The sequence below is a fragment of the Heloderma suspectum genome, chromosome 3 (assembly GCF_057233095.1).
Source record: "Heloderma suspectum isolate Gila_16-S chromosome 3, 16-S_ref, whole genome shotgun sequence".
NCBI lineage: Eukaryota > Metazoa > Chordata > Lepidosauria > Squamata > Helodermatidae > Heloderma > Heloderma suspectum.
In genome coordinates this window covers 174,487,589-174,506,150 of record NC_139460.1, presented here as the reverse complement: position 1 = coordinate 174,506,150, position 18,562 = coordinate 174,487,589, and the positions used below count along the sequence as shown (strand labels likewise).

Here is an 18,562-nt window from a genome sequence, read left to right as displayed (position 1 = left end):
CCCAGGTGCTCTCTCTCCCCCTCCCTCTCTTTTAATGTGGGGGAAGGGGAAAGAATAGCACAGCTCTATGACATGTAGCTTGAATCTAAATTCCAAATTCAGCCCTGTTGTCTCCTTACCAGTTTTCAACAGAGAATTCCTTCATCACCAACTCACCCATACAATATTCCTTCCTATGTCCTCAACTGTTTGGAACCAGACAGAACAGAAAGGGGTGCAAAAAGGAAACCAAATTGCATTAGAGGGATCCAGCATTCTGGGTGCAGAAACAAATGTCAGAGAATTTTGGAAGAGTAGCCATGGTAGTTTTGAAACAACATAATAACAATAGCATAAAATATATAACTAGGGTCTTGTGAAATGAGCTTTGTACCTCATTCCACAGGAGTCACTTGATGTGGCACTTGCATAATTTGATGTGGAGAGAGAGAAAAACAGAAGCAACCTACGGACAAGAGCAAATACCAGCCTCTTTCTGCAAGTCCAGGGTTATAGATGCTAGTTCCTGTCTGTTGCTTGAGATTGCAGATAAGACAGACAAAGTGGTTTTTAAATGGACAAATAAACAAAGATGCCTGGGAAAATTTGTTTTTGCTTGCTCACTAATCTGGATTAAACGCAACCCATGCTGAAATTATTAGGAAAATTCGAGGCAGTGCAATTTTAGATGCAGTCGATGTTCAAAACTTTCATGACAAGAGCCACTGAAGGAGAAAAAAGCAACGTTTTTAATCATCCCAATGCCTACAATTTTTTATTGGCAAATCAAGCATAAAATTGGGGGACGAAACAAATGCTTCCAGCAAGTCTGTGTTTTAAAATCTCTCTCTTCATCTTGGTCACTTGGTTACAAGCTGCTGCCATTCTTGAAAATGAGTTAGGGTGTTTAAATGCGCTCTTCTTGCTGAATTTAGAAATATATGAGGTGTACTTTGGATGAAAAGCAGGCAGTGTCATACAGAAGCGGTCCTTTGTTTTGGCATGTTCTATTCTGCCTAAGGAAACATTCATGTTTGTGTGTTTGTTTTAATGCAGGTATCGTATCAACATTTCTTCATGTCCATCCTTTTGGAGCTAATATAGAATATCTTTGGTCTTATATGCAGCAGCTGGACTCCAGGGTAAATTCATTACTATTGGCTGTGGGGTTATAGAAGTATAAGACTGGACAGGACTTCATAGGTTCTGTAGACGAGTTACAATCTGGAAGCAGAAATCCTACCTTAAGCCATCATCAAAGGACTATCCAATCACATCTTTATTAACAGAATGCAAACAATGTTGCATTAAGCCCCATTCTCTACTGCTTTTTGCTGTAAAAGCAAACCCATTAATGGATAGCCTTAAATAGATGGCTAGGAGTGCCATTGAGAGGATTCAATCCATCTAAACAAATCCAACCAAACATTTCTGTAACCTGCTCTTAAAACATGTTTCAGTGCTGAATTTGTCCCTAGACTCTGAATATGGATCAGCCCTACTATATGTTGAAGAAAAAAGAGAACTCCCCCATGCAGCTGTCTGTCCCACTCCCACCCATTTTGCTGCCACCCATTATCACAAATTAAGATGAAGGCAGATAAGATCTGTGGTTACTGTTAACAGAATGCTGGAATGGGCCAAAACCATCCTCACAGTCACAGGGTTATCCAGCATTGCAGGACCAGAAGGACCTGAAACTACCAGCAACATAAGAACCAAGTAGTAGAAGTTCATGTGAGTAGGCAAGAACACCAGATTTGTTTAAGTAAATGAACAGAAGCATAAAAATCAGTGTGAATGAAAAGAATCACAAAACGCGTGCCAGCTGTTGCCCTTAGCTAAAACAGAATGAAGCTTGAGAAGTTGAATACCCAAAACGTTACCAGGGAATCTGCTATTCCACTCCCCTCAGATTCCAACCAGCCTAATTAATATTACGGATTCCAAGCATGAGCAGATTTCCCCATGCTTTGCACGGAAGGGATCTAAGTCACCTGTAATTATTCGCTCATGCACTGATTAATGCAAGACATGTTCCCTACATTATTTGTTGCCATTGCAATGGAGGTTGGTGTTGCAAATGATTCTTCCAGAAAATGTGTCTTTCTGTTCTGGGGAAATGTATATTTCATAACCAGAGAAAAAGTGAGGCTCTACCATTAAGCACTACAGAGCTAGCAGTGTCATTAATATTTTTGAACAGTGTTCTCCTGGTAGGAATCTCCAGGATAAGCATTCAGTGCTAGGAAGGTTAATGAATAGGCTTTCCCCACATCAGAGGTAATAAATATGATCACATTGTCACACTGTATCTTGCTAGAAATCAGGGAGAATTCATCGGAGTAATACAAGTTTATCCATGATGGTAATATGCAGAACTGCCTCGGGATTCCCCTTTTCTCTTCTAGCGTCAGTCACAAGTTCTTCCTGGGGGTGAGGGGTTTTAAGGGGGGAAAAATGAGAAAAATATGTCAGTGATGCTTTTCACGGGCTAATGCAGACAAAATGCTAGAACAGTCATTATGGGTTCAGACAGTAGGAATATCTTCCCTCCCCCTCCCTTTTACCATTGTTAGGCAATTTGTCTCACAGACATTAACCAAAGTTAAACACCAATCTGTGGATGCTCCCAGATATGCTTGATGTTGACTGCTATATAACGTACTTTAATAATCTGATTGGATATATCCATAGATCCAGTTCTACCACTCTCAGCTGCCCAGAGGTCTCCTCTTAAATTGCTCCACGCATTCTGTCTTGCTGCCCCTTATGCCCGAAACTCATTCACAGAATACATATATCGGCCTTCCCCAACCCAGCACCCTACAGATGTGTTTGACTACAAGTCCCATCATCCCCAGATTATGGGGTTTATAGTACAATGCATCTGGCAGGTTCCAGGTTGGGGAAGGATGATGTATATGGCATCACTTTTCAAAATTCACCTTTTCTATGAAGCCGTTGGCTAAATTCTTTAGATATCGTTCTGCAACCAAAACAAAGCTACACCTATCTGATTTTTCTGCAATGCATCCTTTGATGCCCTTGCCTTCTCTCCTTCTGTTGTCTCCCTTGCTGTCATCATCCAGGGTGTAATAGGCCTGCACCAGCCATGTGTGGTGGCTTGATGAATCTTCCATGCTCAGAGGTTTTGAAGGAGGGGACAGGATTGTCAGGCACCTGGAAGGCCACAATGCCTTCAGCTTGATGGATGACAAGCTGTGCCCCGTCTCCTTGGGGAAACGACCTACAACGTGCACTGATTGTGCTATATGAATCGTAACAGACCCCAGAGCACATTCAGTGGGTTGTATCCATTGGTGTCCTTCTGCCAGAGGAATAGAAACTGCTGGTGATGCCCATTTCCCTTTCCCCCTGCAGCCCCACCAGAACTATTCCATTAGTTTGGGGGACCTTGCAGAACATATCTGGGGTATATGGAGGGGGACTGCTGGTGGGGGAGGGGAAGGGAAACTCCTATTGTGCCAGCAGGTCCACTTGTGCAATGCTGTATTTAGCCCGGTAGTTTATTTTATTTATTTCAAAATATTTTTATGCCTCCTGATACGTAACATCTATCCAGGCAGTGTACAAGACTCAAACCATGATATAAAAACAGAAATATACAATATAACTAAAGCATAACTAGTGGCCATCAGAAAACAAACAGAAAATCAAAATGACAGGCATGACTGTTTAGACCCAAGTCCCATATTTCCTATTTTGTGGGCCAGCTGAACAGCAGTTGTTCTAACTATATCAACTTCCCACCTACCAGTAGGAAGAAAGGTGAAGATGGACTTGGAAATAATCCAAGTTCCTTAAAAAAGAACTTGAAAGAACTCAGATCGTTTTTCAAGTCAATCTGAGGCTCAGAAGATCCTTTCCTCACTAGCCCACCCTCCCCCAAGGATTGTACCCATCTTCCCTTTTCTGACCTTCATTATAGCCTCTGACAGGGGAAGGCAAGGAGGGACATCTGCCTCTTTCTGACTCACGGGAAGGCACCGTGGCCTTTGGGATTTGTGGCCTTCCCAAGACCTAGTGCAATTGTTTTAATCTGACTGAAGAGGCATGTGAGGGATGGGGGTTGTGACACTTGCCTTTCCTTTGAAGAGGGTTGTTATGAACCCTCGAAGCTCTTCTCTGAGCCTGGCTCAGAAGACTTTGCTGACATCTCCAGTTGAAACACAAGACAAATCCATAAATGGCAGCAGCAGTGGCTTTACACCAGGGGTGCAGAACTTTGGCCCCATGGCCCAAATTTGGCTTTCCAGGATCCCCAAATGGCTATGCCCCCTTCCCCTGACCACTGATCATTTGGTGGTTCCACAGCTTTGAGCTGTCATCCCCCCCCCCCACGCATTCCAAAAGATTGAAATGCCTGTCCTAAAGCTGGGGACAAACAAAATATTCTTTTAATCTCTTCTCTGCTATGCATGATTGGTTTATTTACTTCAGAATATGTGTGCATGACCCCAATTTGGATTGGAGGGAGCTTTCTCCCCCCACCCAACCAGTTTTCATACCAAAATTCCACACACACCCCGCAGGAGGGTTAAAAAAAGGTAAACCATATCCATTGGAATGCTACTATGTGTGATCATAAAAGCATTTCGTTTGGCCCTTAGTTACAGGAAGTAAGACCTTCAAGCTAAAATATGCTGGTGTTCGGGGTTTTTTGAAGGCTCCTTTTGCCTTCAGCACAACCCACTCCTGGAATGTGGCCCCAAAGAGCTTCTCCCTAATGGAATTTGGTCCTCGGACTGAAAGAGGTTCAACAACCTGCTTTACACAAATGAACACAATAAGCCACCACTACCAGGATCACCAAGCCTGAGATCACAGAAATATATTTTGCTGTTTTTCTTTTTCCTCCTTTCCTAGATCTCTGCCAATGAAATAGAAATGCTTTTGCTGAGGCTTCCACGCATGTTTAAGCAAGAGTTTTCTGGCGTAGGAGCAACGCTGGAGAAGAGGTGGAAGTTCTGTGCCTTTGAAGGAATTAAAACAACTTGACTGTGGATTGTAATGAAGCTGTGTGGAGAAAAAACTTCATGGGGCATGACGGCAGGGGCTAGTCGAAGTATTAAAGGGAGACAATTAGGTTTGGCATATTCATTTCCAGAATGCTCCAAGCCTGGTTTTAGTTGCATTTGTGATGTCCTCTTGTGAAATGTAGTTGTGTGCCAGTTCCAAAAAGAAAACGGGGGGGGGACTGCCTTCTGAAATGTGACAGATCTGTTTCCTATGAAAACTCAAGAAAGATACTACAATCATAATGATGTCATTATTTAAAATATGCTCCTTCAGAACTTAGCTCACTGAGCAAATAGGAAGAATTCCCAGTTACTAAGCTCTTGCAATGTATATGTAATATGTAGTAGATCTTCCTCAAGTTCCATTCCTGAGAGTCTTTCTGTTTAGTAAGAAGACAAAAGTGATTTCACAGTGAGAGAAAGTATACCAAAAGCAAACTTGAAAATGTGTCTCAACAGTTATTGTATTTTGTAAATTAAGTTGTCTGCTGTACCAGGGACTTTTTGCCTTATTGCTAGAGGCCTGAAAAAATGTGATTGAATTCCTTGAGAATGCTTTATCCAGAATATTATTTTTCTAATGTAACTATTCTCCATTCTTAGTTCGTTTAACATGGATTGCATATCGATTTTCATAAATGTGTAAATAAAGAGGAAGGCAGTGTTACTGTATTGTAGTTGGTATGTAATATTCAGGGTTATGCATCCAAAAATAAGTATCCCATTGCATTACTGTTACAGATTTTATAGCAAATATATTAATTTTTTTCAATAAATAGGACTTCTTCCATATTGAGTTTTTTTTGCAAGCTGTTCTTTGATCCCATTCTCCCCCATCTTCTTATAAACCCTAAGTCACCCTGTCACTATAGTCTCTTTTCCACTCTGAAACCTAGAGATCCCCTTCTTCCTGTTGTCATCTACCAGCCTTCCCAACCTGGTGCCCTCTAGATGTTTTGGACTTCTACTCCCATCACTCCCAGCCAACATGGCCAATGGTCAGGAATGCTGGGAACTGTAGTTCAAAACATCTGGAAGGCACCAGGTTGAGCAAGGCTGCCATATACTAACTGCTGTGTTCTAGGAGGTGCCTAGAAAAGTAATGTTAGCCTGAATCCAGGGACTAAAAACTGTTGCCATAGGAACCTTTAAAATACAGATTACCTTTTTTGCCAAAATGAACTAATTTATTTTTTTTCCATCAGCCAGATTTCTTTTTTAACTTTAAGATGACAATACAAAGTACACATTTTGCCATGAAATGTGGTATATCTAAACCACCATCAAATAATTGTTCTTTTAGGGCATAATCCTATGCATGTTTAGACAGAAGAAAGTCCTACAACTCCCAGCATTCTCCAGCCAGCTGGCTAGGGAATGCTGGGAGTTGTAGGACTTTCTTCTGTCTAAACATGCATAAGATTGCACCCTTAATTCGTCTACTGAGAGTTGACTATAGAGATATGTATATTGTCTCTTCAATGTGCTACTAAAATAAGAATGATCAATTTTTTAAGTTGCTTTGAAAGTACAATGTATTTGAACAGCCTTCTAGAAACAGGCTTCAAACTGAATAAGAAATTGTGTGTTCTGGAAGTTACCTTGTTGAATAGTGCCTGACTTCGATTTAGAGGACAATGTTATATATACTAGGGGTCACCTGAAAGTTAGAAACACATTTAGCAAAAATCTTCATTAGAAGTGTTTTTGTTCTGTTCCTCAAAGTTCTGGGCTAGGGTGAAGACAGATATATCATTTCAAGGGTGAATAAAGTTGTAACAACCTAATGCAGCAGAGGTGATTTGAATACACATTTGGTGCCCTGAAAAACATATTCTGGAGATTTAGGATAAACTCTGGAATGTTTGTTCTGACGGCTTCTGCCACACTTAAAATATTTGTTCATCCTGGATTACTGCCTCTAGACTACAGATCTAGAATATGGACCTACTCCACAAAGTTGCAGAATGCAAAGTTGGCTGGATGTCGCATTGGCCACATCTTTCCCTGTAAAATAAATACAGAACTTCATGCCATAATATATTCCTTCCACATACTATGATAATTTCCATGATTTCCATATTAAAATTATATAAAACAGCTTCTTCTGATATCTAATTACATCGATTCACTCACCTTATTCCTTTTTGGAATAATGCAAGTAGAGCGGCGTGTTTCTAGTTTGGTAAAGAATGTATCTGTATGGGAAAAATTGTGCGGAGTGGAATTTTGCCTCACAGATGCTTGAATGTGATGTCCGCCTCACTGCTGGACTCTGATCAGTATTCCTTATTTTAATAACCAAAGGGTTGGGACTTGCTTTCAGTGATGAGAGGCAGTGAAATCTTTTACACAATAAGACATATTTGATTAAATGAAGCCAGACGGCAGCTGAGAACCAGTGGGAGGGTGGGGTGTTTTCATTTTTATTTTCCAATGTGCAATTTGGAAGCTGAAGTCTATTTATCTGCAGAACACGTGCCATGCAGTATAAGAGTACCAGAAACATTTTGTATCCCCCACCTCACTCTACCATCTGCTGTAGCCACATATATCTGTTTTATTGGACTCCTATTGCCATGGAACCATGGGAAGTACCCGTTTTCAAATATATTTATTTCCACCCGAGACTGAGCAAGAGAGAGAGAGAAATACTACTGCAATGGGTGAGTTCCACGTTGCAAAAATCCAGAGGAAACTTTTCACTTCACCAGTGCCCTTGTGTCAAATATTTCATGGACCACAATACTGAGAAACCAGCCCTCAGCATTCCTCCATGGCTACCTGATATATTATGCATAAATGTACATCTGATGAAGTGACATGTATGGTTCACCCCATATTGCTTGCTCTCCATGTCAGAAAATTGCTCTCAATGCAAGGGAAAAACAAGCTTGAAGAGAGAGGGTGCCATTTATTTATAACATTTCTGTTCTGCCCAATGGCTGGAGCTCTCTGAGCGGTTTATAAAACAAGACTTAAAACATATGATACAGATTTTTTTAGAAGCCTACACAGAAGCTGGCATTGCCTATTGGCCAAAAGGATCGGGTACAATCATGTCATTTCTGGTTCAAATATTGCATCTGCGATGAATTGCCTCTGCAGTCTGAGGAAATAGATTCCACCCTGTTCAGTGGGGTTGCTGTCTAGCTAGTACATGAACTTAGTTGCAGCCTTACTTTGGGAAATGGTCACATGGTCACGGCAGATGCATGTACCAGCCAGGGCATGTGTGTTTCTGTGCTGGCTCTGTGCACCTGTTGGATAGGGGCAAGAAGGACCAGGTAGAAGCCTATCACTGACTACTCAGAGGAACACACTCAATATGGCCTCTCATTGGCTGCAAAGGCATCATTTTTCACCAGGGATCATGAGGGTTGTAGTTGGGCCTATGAGAGGAGAGAACAGGTGGGTTGTGCACATCTCAATGCTGTTTATGGGCATTGGAGCAGGGGTACTCATAGTCAAGCACACTCCTTCGCAGGTTTGTTGATTCATCACTGTTCTAGACATTTAGCGCCCTAGCCAATTTGCACAAAGGCACTGTGATAACTGACAAGCTACTAAGCACTTCTTTTTTTAAAGTGGTAACATTGTGCTTTGGAAGGGAGGGCCATATCACAGTGGTACAGCACCTGCTTTGCATGTAGAAGGTCCCAGGTTCAGTCCCTGACATCTCCACATAGGGCTGGAAAAAGAAACTCCAGAGAGTGGCTGCCAGTCAGTGTTGACAATACTGGGCTAGATGGTCTGACCCCAGTATACAGCAGCTTCCTAGGTTCGTATATTTTTATTTCATTACTATGTAATGTAATTAAATAACTTTTAACATATGAGGCTATTTAGGTTCTGCTGTTCTGCATTGATTCTCCACCCCGCAGATGTACCCTTAGTTCCACAACAGTTCTACTGTGGGCCCACCTATATTCTTTCTGCCATCACATTTGCTGTAAACCAAAATATTCCCACTGTAGCAAAACTAAATACTGGATTCAGAGTAAAGAACAAATTGAGCAAATTATGCAAAATCACTTGCATTACTTCTAAGGCTCTTCATAACTTATTGAGCATAGAACTGTCTCCCTTTGGTACAGAAATTGAATTTCTGTTGGCATAGAGACTGAACAGCTTTGATGGATCCTGTAAATGATGCTAACAGTCTGCTTTGTTACTAAGCACCACATGACACCAACAAAAGGTTCCGACTACACTGAAGTTCTTTCTTCCTATTTGTAATGCAGGGAAATGATGACTTTGTCATCATATCATTTGAGTGTAAGTATCAAGAGCTTGCTAATTATTATTTACAGTTCAATCATACAGAAAATATGTGCATCATGGTTTTTTTACTCAGTTGTTTTCCCAGCGATGGTGTACAAACACACATAGGAGACTAGGTGTTTGCCAAGAAGGGGAAAGAACTTCATAAGAACATAGCAAAAGCCCTCCTTGATTAATTAGACCAAAGGCCCATCTCTCCCAGCATCCTGCTTCTAACAGTGGCCAACTAAATGCCCATAGGAAGCCCACAAACAGGATATGAGTGTGGCAGCCTCTCCTGCTGCTGTTTCCCAGCAACTAATATTCACTCTGTGCTGTGCGAAGAAGTACTTCCTTTTATCTGTCCTGAATCTCCCAACATTATATCATAACATTATATAACATTAGCTCCCTATCCACTTTCTTCACACCATGCATAATTTTATAGACCTCTATCATGCCCCCCCAACTTACTTGCCTTCATTCCTAAGCCAAAAGCCCCAAACATTGTAATCTTTCTTCATAAGGGAGTTGCTCCAACTTACCATTTGCTGGTCCTATTTCTGCATCTTTTTTAGCATGACAGTATCCTTGTTTAGGTGCAATGACCAGAACTGCACACAGTATTCCAAGTGTGGTCACACCACAGATTTGTATAAAAGCATTACAATATTGGCAATTTTAATTTTGATCCCTTTCCTAACAAGTCCCAAAATGGAATTCCCCTTTTTCACAGCTGCTGCACACTGGGTCAACATTTTTATTGAGCCATCAAGCCTAGTGCCAAAATCCCTTTTCTGGTTTAGTCACAGCCAGCTCAGATCCCATCTGAAGTTAGGATTTTTTTTACCCCAATGTGCATCAATATACTTACTAACATCGAACCACATTTGCCATTTTAGCATTTATTCACCCAGTTTGAAGATAAACTTTTGGACCTTTGGAATCCCTTTTTGTTTTTATCACCCTGAATAATTTGGTATCATCAGCAAACGTGGCCACCTCACTGCTCACCCCATCACCAAATTGTTTATGAAGAAATTTAAAAGAACCAGTCCCAATACAGATCCTTGGGGGACCTAGAGATGTTGGAGAAATCCACAACGGATTCAACCAAGTCTGGATTTCTATGAATCCAACCAGTGGATTGCACAGTGGACTTTTTCCAGGTCATGCGGATTCCATGGACTTGTGGATCATTTTTTACTGGGGGCAGGGACTGGTTATCGGGCAGATTTGAAATGTAATAAATAAATAAATAAATGTGCATGAGCATGCACATTAGCAGAAGTGTGCATTCGCAGATGAATGAAATTCTCGCACAAAAAAATGAAATTCTGTCAATGACCAGACAACAGGATGAAAGACACCTGACAATCCATGCAACACAGACAGCATGGAGTTAACAAAATCTGATTCTTACTCTGATTTGTGTTCTGTAACCACTTACTGATCCACAAGAAGATCTGTGCTCTTATTTCAGGACTGTTAAGTTTACTCAGGAACTTTTGGTGAGAGACTTTGTCAAAAGATTTCTGAAAGTCCTACTACTGTAAAGCACCTTGACTCCAGGAAGCTTTACACTTGCCTTTGAGCCTGTGCAAAGCAAAAGCCTATACAGGCAGCAAAGAGGAAGTAAGCAGTAGCATACAGCGCCTATCCTCTTTTGACAGACGGAATGCTTTGCTCGCAACACTTAAAGAGGTGTGAGAACTCTAAATATACGCACATTACTTTTGGGGGCTGGTGGGCACATTTCAAATTTTGAGAGACAGGTGGGTTCTCTCACAAAATGGCTACCAGGGAGCTTGCACATGTCCCAAATGGTTGCTATGTTGGCCCTTGTCAATTACAAAGGACCCATTTCCAACAAACTGGTGAGGCTAAAAAAAAAAGTAACCTAAGTACAAGGCAGAGGTGGGGTTTGAGCTCCAAAACATAAAACTACTATTTTGAACTCACAGTTTTGTGCTCTGACACTTATTTCATAGAAAGTAGAGTCAAGTGAATGGCCATGAAACTGAGTGTAAGACAGAGGTGGGAACAACCCTCCCACCAATCAACACACACACACACACACAGCCCAGGAAAAACACTCCCCCTTACTTCCCACCACCCCGCCTAGCCCCCCAGGTTACTCTGCGTTTCCCCCACATCTTGACCTGTTCTTTTTTTCTGGGCAGCTGGAGCCACTTCAAAACAAGGCACTGGGCTGCAGCCACCCGCCATTTCATTCTCTAAAATGCCAGCCTCCCAGTTAAAAACAAATTTAAATTTAAAAAATGGTGGAGGGTGTTCTTTTTTAACCTCAGGAAGGGCAAGGCGTTGCCACGGGTGGTGACTGCAGAGCACTGGTGCCTGTGGGCACCACATCTGGGATCACAGCCTTCCTCTATGACGAGTTCCTCTGCTGTTCTATAGCAATCGAGTCGTCCTGGGTGCACCTTGCGTTTGGCCTGCCATAGCCCGGGCAAGGGTGAAGCAGCGGGCCTAAAGCATTGCTACCACCACCAGTAAGCACATCAGCACGCATTAGGTTAGGGGCCTCCACCCAAGGTTTGCACACAGAACTCCAGCTGCAGGAAGGACAGGAGTCCAGATCTCCTTTCCAGCTTTGCACATGGCAAGCGTGGTAAAGAACAAGCTCTTCCGGGGTCCTCTTTTGCCCCTGTTGTTCTTAGGGGGAAAACCCTCCCCTAAACCTAGACTTTAAAAAAGGAGTCCTTTTCCAGCCAAAGGTTTCGCTTTTGCTCAGCCATTAGCTCTGTTCTTTTCCCCTCCCTCCTGTTCCCTTCCCCACGTTTGTGTTCGTTGTTTTACACTTTACCTGCTCGGGGATCCCAAGGAACGCACAGCCTCATGCTCCCCCTCAGTTTTCCAGCAGGAAGTCTCATAACATACATGGTAAAAAAGACCCGAACAGGGTTTCTGGTTCCCCGACGCCTCTGACCTGGCGTGCAGACCTGCAGCATTCACGTTCTCCCCCACCAAGTAGTCCAGGCACACGGCGGGCGGGTTCGCACATCACTTTAAGCCACGGAGGCTAATAAGCTTCGCACGGTAGCTTATTTCACGAACAGGCCGCTGTGCCCGGTGCCGCCATCGGGAAGCGAAGCTACTGTGCGCAGCTTATTCCGGCCCCCTTCCTTCCCTCCCACTCAATCCTCCGCCGGCATCCCAGGGGATCTGGCAGCAGGCCCCCCTTCCTGGCTCCGATCGCGATGCAGATGGGTGCCGCCTCCCCCTTTTTTATTTGCCCAGCCCCTTGTTTCACACACTGGGACTGGGGAAGTAAAGAAAGAGCCGAAAAGTGGTGGCGGGGGTCCAAAATCCAACCCCCCACCACGGACTGTGCTACCCTCACAGCCCGGGGGGGGGGGTGGATTTTTTCCCCAGGGGTACCTTCAGATCCCCAGTGCAACTCAGTGGAGATCACTTCCACTGGCTTGCACTGGGGATGTAAAGTGGGGCTCTTTTAATCCCCCCCAGGTTTCCCGATACTGCGGGGGGGGGGGGCTTGCAGCCCGGCATGTTGCCCAAGCGTGCAGGGGTGAGGGTGGGGAGAGCCGGTATCCCGCCCCGTAGCGATCGCCGTCTCCGCGCTGTCGAAAGTGGCAGCGCCCAGAAGCAAGGCGGAGACAGCGGGGGAGCTGGGAAAGCGCCCCGTCCCTTCCGGGGAAGCGAGAGTGCCAGGCGCGGGGAGGGGCGGGACGGGGCGCAACAATTTTTTTAATGGCTTTGTTCCGGTCTTGCACAAGAATGGAAAACAAGACATTTTAAAAAATGGAAAGGGGGTGGGGAGGGGATGCCCCTGTTGCGGGGACCCACTTGGGTGACCCCCACCCTGGCACGAAGGCGGATCCCACTGGGGACCGGGTGTTTCAGAGTGGGGTGGAGGAAAGCCCCCCGCTCTGAAACACCCGGTTCCCAGCAGGATCCCCCTTCCCTCCGGGGCGGGGGGACATCCGAAGTCTCCCCCACTGAGGCATCCAACCCTTCTCCCCACACACACACACCACCCTCCGCCCCAAAACTGCATCTCCCCCCAGCCCAGGTGAAGAATCCTTCTCGAGGCTTGTCCTTTAAAACTCAAACTTCGAAAAGGATCCTTCACCGGGCTGGGGGGAGCTGCAATTTTGGGGAGGAAGGTGGTGTGGGGGACTAGATGCCCTGTTGGGGGGGGCTTGGGGTATCCCCCCACCCCAACACGAAGGGGGATCCCGCTGGGAAGTGGGCCTTTAAGACCCTTTCTCCCTGGTGGGAGAAAGGGTCTTAAAGGCCCACTTCCCAGCGGGATCCCCCTCCGTGCTGGGGTGGAACAGCACCCTAAGGATCTGCTCCAATTTGGGATCCTCCCTCCCACCGCCAAAAATATATATATGCAATTTTGCACAGAAGGGGCTCCACCACACACACAAAAACGCGGAAAATTGGCAGTCCTGGGCAGTGCTGTGGATTTCGCCTCCCCACCCCCAATTTTCCTCACAGGGCACTTTTAAATCCCCAATACAAGTATGTATAATGACAATGTTCCACGGAGGGCGAATTTACATGTAAATAGCCACCCATACAATTTCCAGAGAAAGTGAGAAGCCAGCAATTACTATGAGAAACCCATAAACGCTGATACAAATGCACAACATGAATTAGCCCAGCAAGATGAAAGGCAACTTGCTGACGGTTATTTAACTCCTGAGAGATGAAAGGCTACCAGGTCCCTGCCCTGTAGATTTACATTCAGATTCCTCGTATGTGAAAGGTGGGAACTCAGCCCAATGCATGTTGCTTTCGTTCTGATGCCAGACAATGGCCTCAGTAGTCTCCAAGATAGATGCTGGAATCACAGGGTTGCATTTCTCAGTTATTGCAGCTACTTCCTTCTGTTAGATAAAAACCTGTGCAGTCTCATCCTGCCTGCCTCACACAAGGAACGCCAGAATGCCAAATCTCGAGAGATGACTGAAATCCAGCAAAGTCTGTGTCTTGCTTCCTTCCAAGCGGGTGTGGGGAGGCCTGTTTCCAGATCATTGTGCCATGCAGAATACCTAGTAGAATGTCCCTAAGGGGTATGTCCATGGACATAGAAAGGATTGTCCTTTCAAAGGACCAAGAATACCTGTGGGAGTGTGGGTAGCACTCCTGCCAACACAACTTTGATCTTTTGTAATCTCTTGGTCCATTGAAATAGGCCACATCAGCTGTCTGAAGTGACTAAAATATTTGTTTTTCACCAGGCAAGAGTCTTCTATAATTCAAAACTCCACCAATTTAAGTTAATCACCCAACCTATTTTGTATCTGCCCCATGACCTTTCAGAAGGCATCATCTAACTGAGCTGGAAGTGATGGCAGTCAGTTAATCACATATTTATTTAAACCAGGGTGTGGCCTTCCACCAACCTCCCAGATGTTGTTGGACTGCAATTCCCATCAACCCCAGCCAGCATAGCCAATGCTGGGGGTGATAGGAGTTGCAGTCCAACAACATCTGGAGGGCTACAGGCTACCCACCCCTGGCTTAAAGCCAAAGGTCAGTACAAACTGACAAAAATCCAGTGGTGCAAATACAAGATATCAACAAGGAGGGACAAATTAATTTACACTTATTTAAGATGATTGCTCCAACATGATAGCAGCAACAGAAAGCACATGTATCTAACAGATTTTTTCAGAAGACACATAGTTGTCTGAGTCCGCCAACAAAAAGCAGATCTTTTCAGAGTTGGATCATCACATTGCTACAAATCAGGATCCTAAGGAGTCTTTTTCTGGGAACCTTATATAATGGACAACATAAAACATAATGAACTATATCTTCTGCTATATTTTGTCCACAGACACAAAGACATCATTCTAGTGCTATGTTCTTACGTCTCCTGTCTACATATTGTCTGGAAATGCAGTTTTGTAAGCAACCTTTTTAAAGTATGAAAGGTAAGCTCTGGCAAATAACTTTTCAGAGTATTATCAATCCTAAACAATGGCTAAAGTGAAGAGGAAAAATGGAGGACAGGAGACAGGAAGTGGGGAGAAAGAAACGGAAATAGTGCCAGATGCATGATTTCTAGAGCTGGCTGACCAAGGAAGCTAAGGTGGAGACATGTGCAGATAATATAATTAAATATTAAATATAATTTAATAGTTAAAATTATATTAATTTTAGTGGTATGTGGGATTATCCCATTTTTATCTTCACAATAATTCTGCAGTGTTGACGAGGCCTTACACAAGGGCCTTGTGTTTGCTACAGAGATCAATGAGAATTTGTAACCAGACCTCCCTAGTCTGACATTCTGTTACAGATACCATTATATGTTCTCTCTTAAAGCTTTCCAGGGGCCTGAAAATGCATGATTCAAAGCCATATGGCACCTGTGTGGACCTTTATGCTGAACTCCATTAGTAGGCTGTAGGAATTGCAGGGCCAGCGCATAGGGCACAACCCACATGGAGGAATGCAGAATGGGACCTCTTGCACAATAATACCATTAAAGTGCCATGCTGGCAGAACACGAAGGAAGACCATGTCTAAATAATTATAGAGCTGCCAGAGAGGTTCAATAGTTAAGGTGAGCAGCTTATCAGAATAACTATCATTATAAAGCCTGAACATCAGTGTGCATGTGTCTCTGTTTTTTGGTGCATTGGGGAATTGTGTCTTAATTCTTGTCTTTCATCTTAGAATAACAATAATACTTACAGCGTATATTTCAAGTGTACAATGATCCTCACATAAATTACTGAGTAACCCTTACAATACCTTTCTAAGGTAGCTCGGTATTTTATCTTGCAGATTGGGCACTGAGAGAGAAGTGGCTTACCTGGCTGAGGTAAGACTTGAACTGGGGACCTCCCAGCTCACATTCCTAGCCACATGTCGATTTTTCTGTTTGTTTAAGGTATTTCTATACCATGCTTCATAAAATATATCTCAGGGGGTTCACACTATAAGTCAACTAACAATAAAAGTACAACAGCATAATAAAATCAATAAGACATCACAATTAAAACAATCAATATAACAATTCAACAGCACTATAGACAGATCAACAGCAGTTTTTAACAGCATTAAAATACAACTTAATTTGTTCTATTAAAATACCTGGTACTTAAATCATAATAAAGTTGGTGCCAGACAAACTTCCATAGGGCGGGAGTTCCATAACTAGAGTGCCACATATGGAAAAGCCTTTGCCTTTGTTCCCACCTACTGGTTTTCTAATAGTGGTAGCACTCTGACAAAGGCTTCAGTGGAATATGTTAATTGTATACCCAGGCAGGTTCCTATAAGAGAAGGTGATCCTTAAAATACCTGGTCCCAAGCCATAAAGGGCTTTAAAGGGTCATCTTGAATTGAGGGCATCTTGAATTGAGCTTGGCATCAAACCAGTAACCAGTGTAGTCCAGTAACCTATGTAGATCTCTCAAAATTGGTGAGATATATTCATAAGAACACAAGAAGAGCTATGGTGGATCAAACCAAGGGTTCATCTACTCCAACGTTCTGTTCACACAGTGGCCAACCAGCTGTCGACCGGGAACCCACAAGCAGGGCATGAGCACAACAGCGCGCGTGCACACACACACACGCGTGCACACACACACCATTTTCCCCAGTACCTGGTGTACATAGGCATACTGCCTCGGATACTGGAGGTAGCATATAGCAGTCAGGACTACTAACCATTAATAGGCTTCTCCTCCTGGAATTTGTCTAACCCTCTTTTAAAGCCATCCAAATGGGTGGCCATCACTACATCTTGTGGTAGCAAATTCCATAGTTCGACTATGTGCTGTGTGAAGAAGTACTTTCTTTTATGTGTCCTGAATCTCCCATGAATCAGCTTCATGGGACAAGCCCGGGTTCTAGTATTATGTGAGAGAAAAATGTCTCCCTATCCACATTCTTCACATCATGCATAATTTTGTACACCTCTATCATGTCTCCCTTTACTCACCTTTTTTCCAAGTTAAGCAATTCCAGCTGTTGTAACCTTCCCTCGTAGGGGAGATGCTCCAGCCCCTTGATCATTTTAGTTGCCCTTTCCTGCACATTTTCTCAGCTCTACAATGTCTTTTATTAGGTGCGGTGACCAGAACAGCACACAGTATTCCAAGGGTGGTTGCACCATAGATTTGAATAAGGGCAGTATGATATCCCAGCTTAATCCTGCTTAAAAGTCTTGCTGCTGTATTTTGAACTAACTGAGACTTCTGAATCATTTTCAAGACAGCCCCACATACAGTGCATTACAAAATATGGATCACTGTTGCTAGACTATCTTGTCCAAAAGAGGTTGCAGCTGGCATTCCAGTCTAAGCTGGTAAAAAGCACTCTGTGCCTTCGAGGACACCTGCACTCAAGTGACAGTGCTGTTGCAAGGAGTACTCTGAAATGGGAAACCTGATCTTTCAGGGGGAGTGCAACCACATCAAAAACAGGTTGAGTTCCCCCTTCTTTGACCAGGGAATCATGGGGCTCACTGGGTTAAGAACATGCAGAATCTCCTTGAGAAATGTCCTTAGACATGTCAACACATTTCAGAAGGGTAGCCATGTTAGCTTGTTACAACAAAACAGCAGTGAAATCGAGCTCTAGTCCTTGAAGCCATAGGCCACAATAAACCTGTTAATTTTAAAGGTGCCGAAAGAAACTCTTCAGAGTTTTGCTGAAGCTTGTTGTTGTTTCCCTTCAAAATTCTTTGGATACTTCTCCCACAAAATGCTCCTCAAAAATTTATCTTTAGTTGAAAGCGTATAGCAATTCTAGTCTCACCAACTTTATCCACTGTGGGGAGAGTTTCTTCAGCAGGTCCAGATTCCCAGTGTAACTTCTTGCACTGGTGTGAGGCAGTTGATTCCCACAGCACAGCATTCATTTCTTTCCCTGGTGCTTATGGATGGGTGAAAATCTCATTCGGTTCATTTTTTTTATAAGACCATACCAAAATTTGAAGTGTTTTTTCCGCCCAAAAAACAGGATGGAAAGAACTTGAGAATTTAGAAAAGTGAATTGGGAGAAAGTGAAACTGACAGATTCGTCCACCCCTGTCTAGGAGCCCCATATACAGATGTGCAGAATCCTTCTGAAAAATGTCATGAGTCTTACTGAAACTCTTCTTGCTTCTTTCACAGTACTTTGCATGTGTCACCTGAGCATCAGACTCCCATTCCTCCTCATTTGCAGAACCAAAACAGCTGTTCTGAGTGATTGTAACTACTTGGCAAGGACATAGATATCCTGAGGCACAGAGGCCTCCTGACTTAATTAGGATTACA

At 43.5% G+C, this 18,562-nt stretch overlaps 1 protein-coding gene and 1 long non-coding RNA gene across 2 annotated transcripts in view; one reads left to right on the top strand and one right to left on the bottom strand.

Moving 5' to 3' along the window:
* Positions 1-5,018, top strand: part of ENOX1 (ecto-NOX disulfide-thiol exchanger 1) — a 191,282-nt gene extending 186,264 nt beyond the window's left edge. Inside the window, exons 13-14 of the mRNA XM_084844936.1 lie at positions 1,036-1,121; positions 4,870-5,018. Of these exons, the coding sequence (XP_084701062.1) occupies positions 1,036-1,121; positions 4,870-5,001 (218 nt within the window). The 3' untranslated portion in view covers positions 5,002-5,018. The remainder of the gene's footprint in view (positions 1-1,035; positions 1,122-4,869) is intronic.
* On the bottom strand, positions 706-12,410 carry LOC146350425 (uncharacterized). The gene is made up of 2 exons (XR_014789277.1): positions 12,112-12,410; positions 706-2,409 (listed from the first exon to the last, which is right to left on the bottom strand). It is a non-coding gene; the product is annotated as an uncharacterized LOC146350425 (long non-coding RNA).
* Between the last annotated feature and the right edge of the window lie 6,152 nt (positions 12,411-18,562).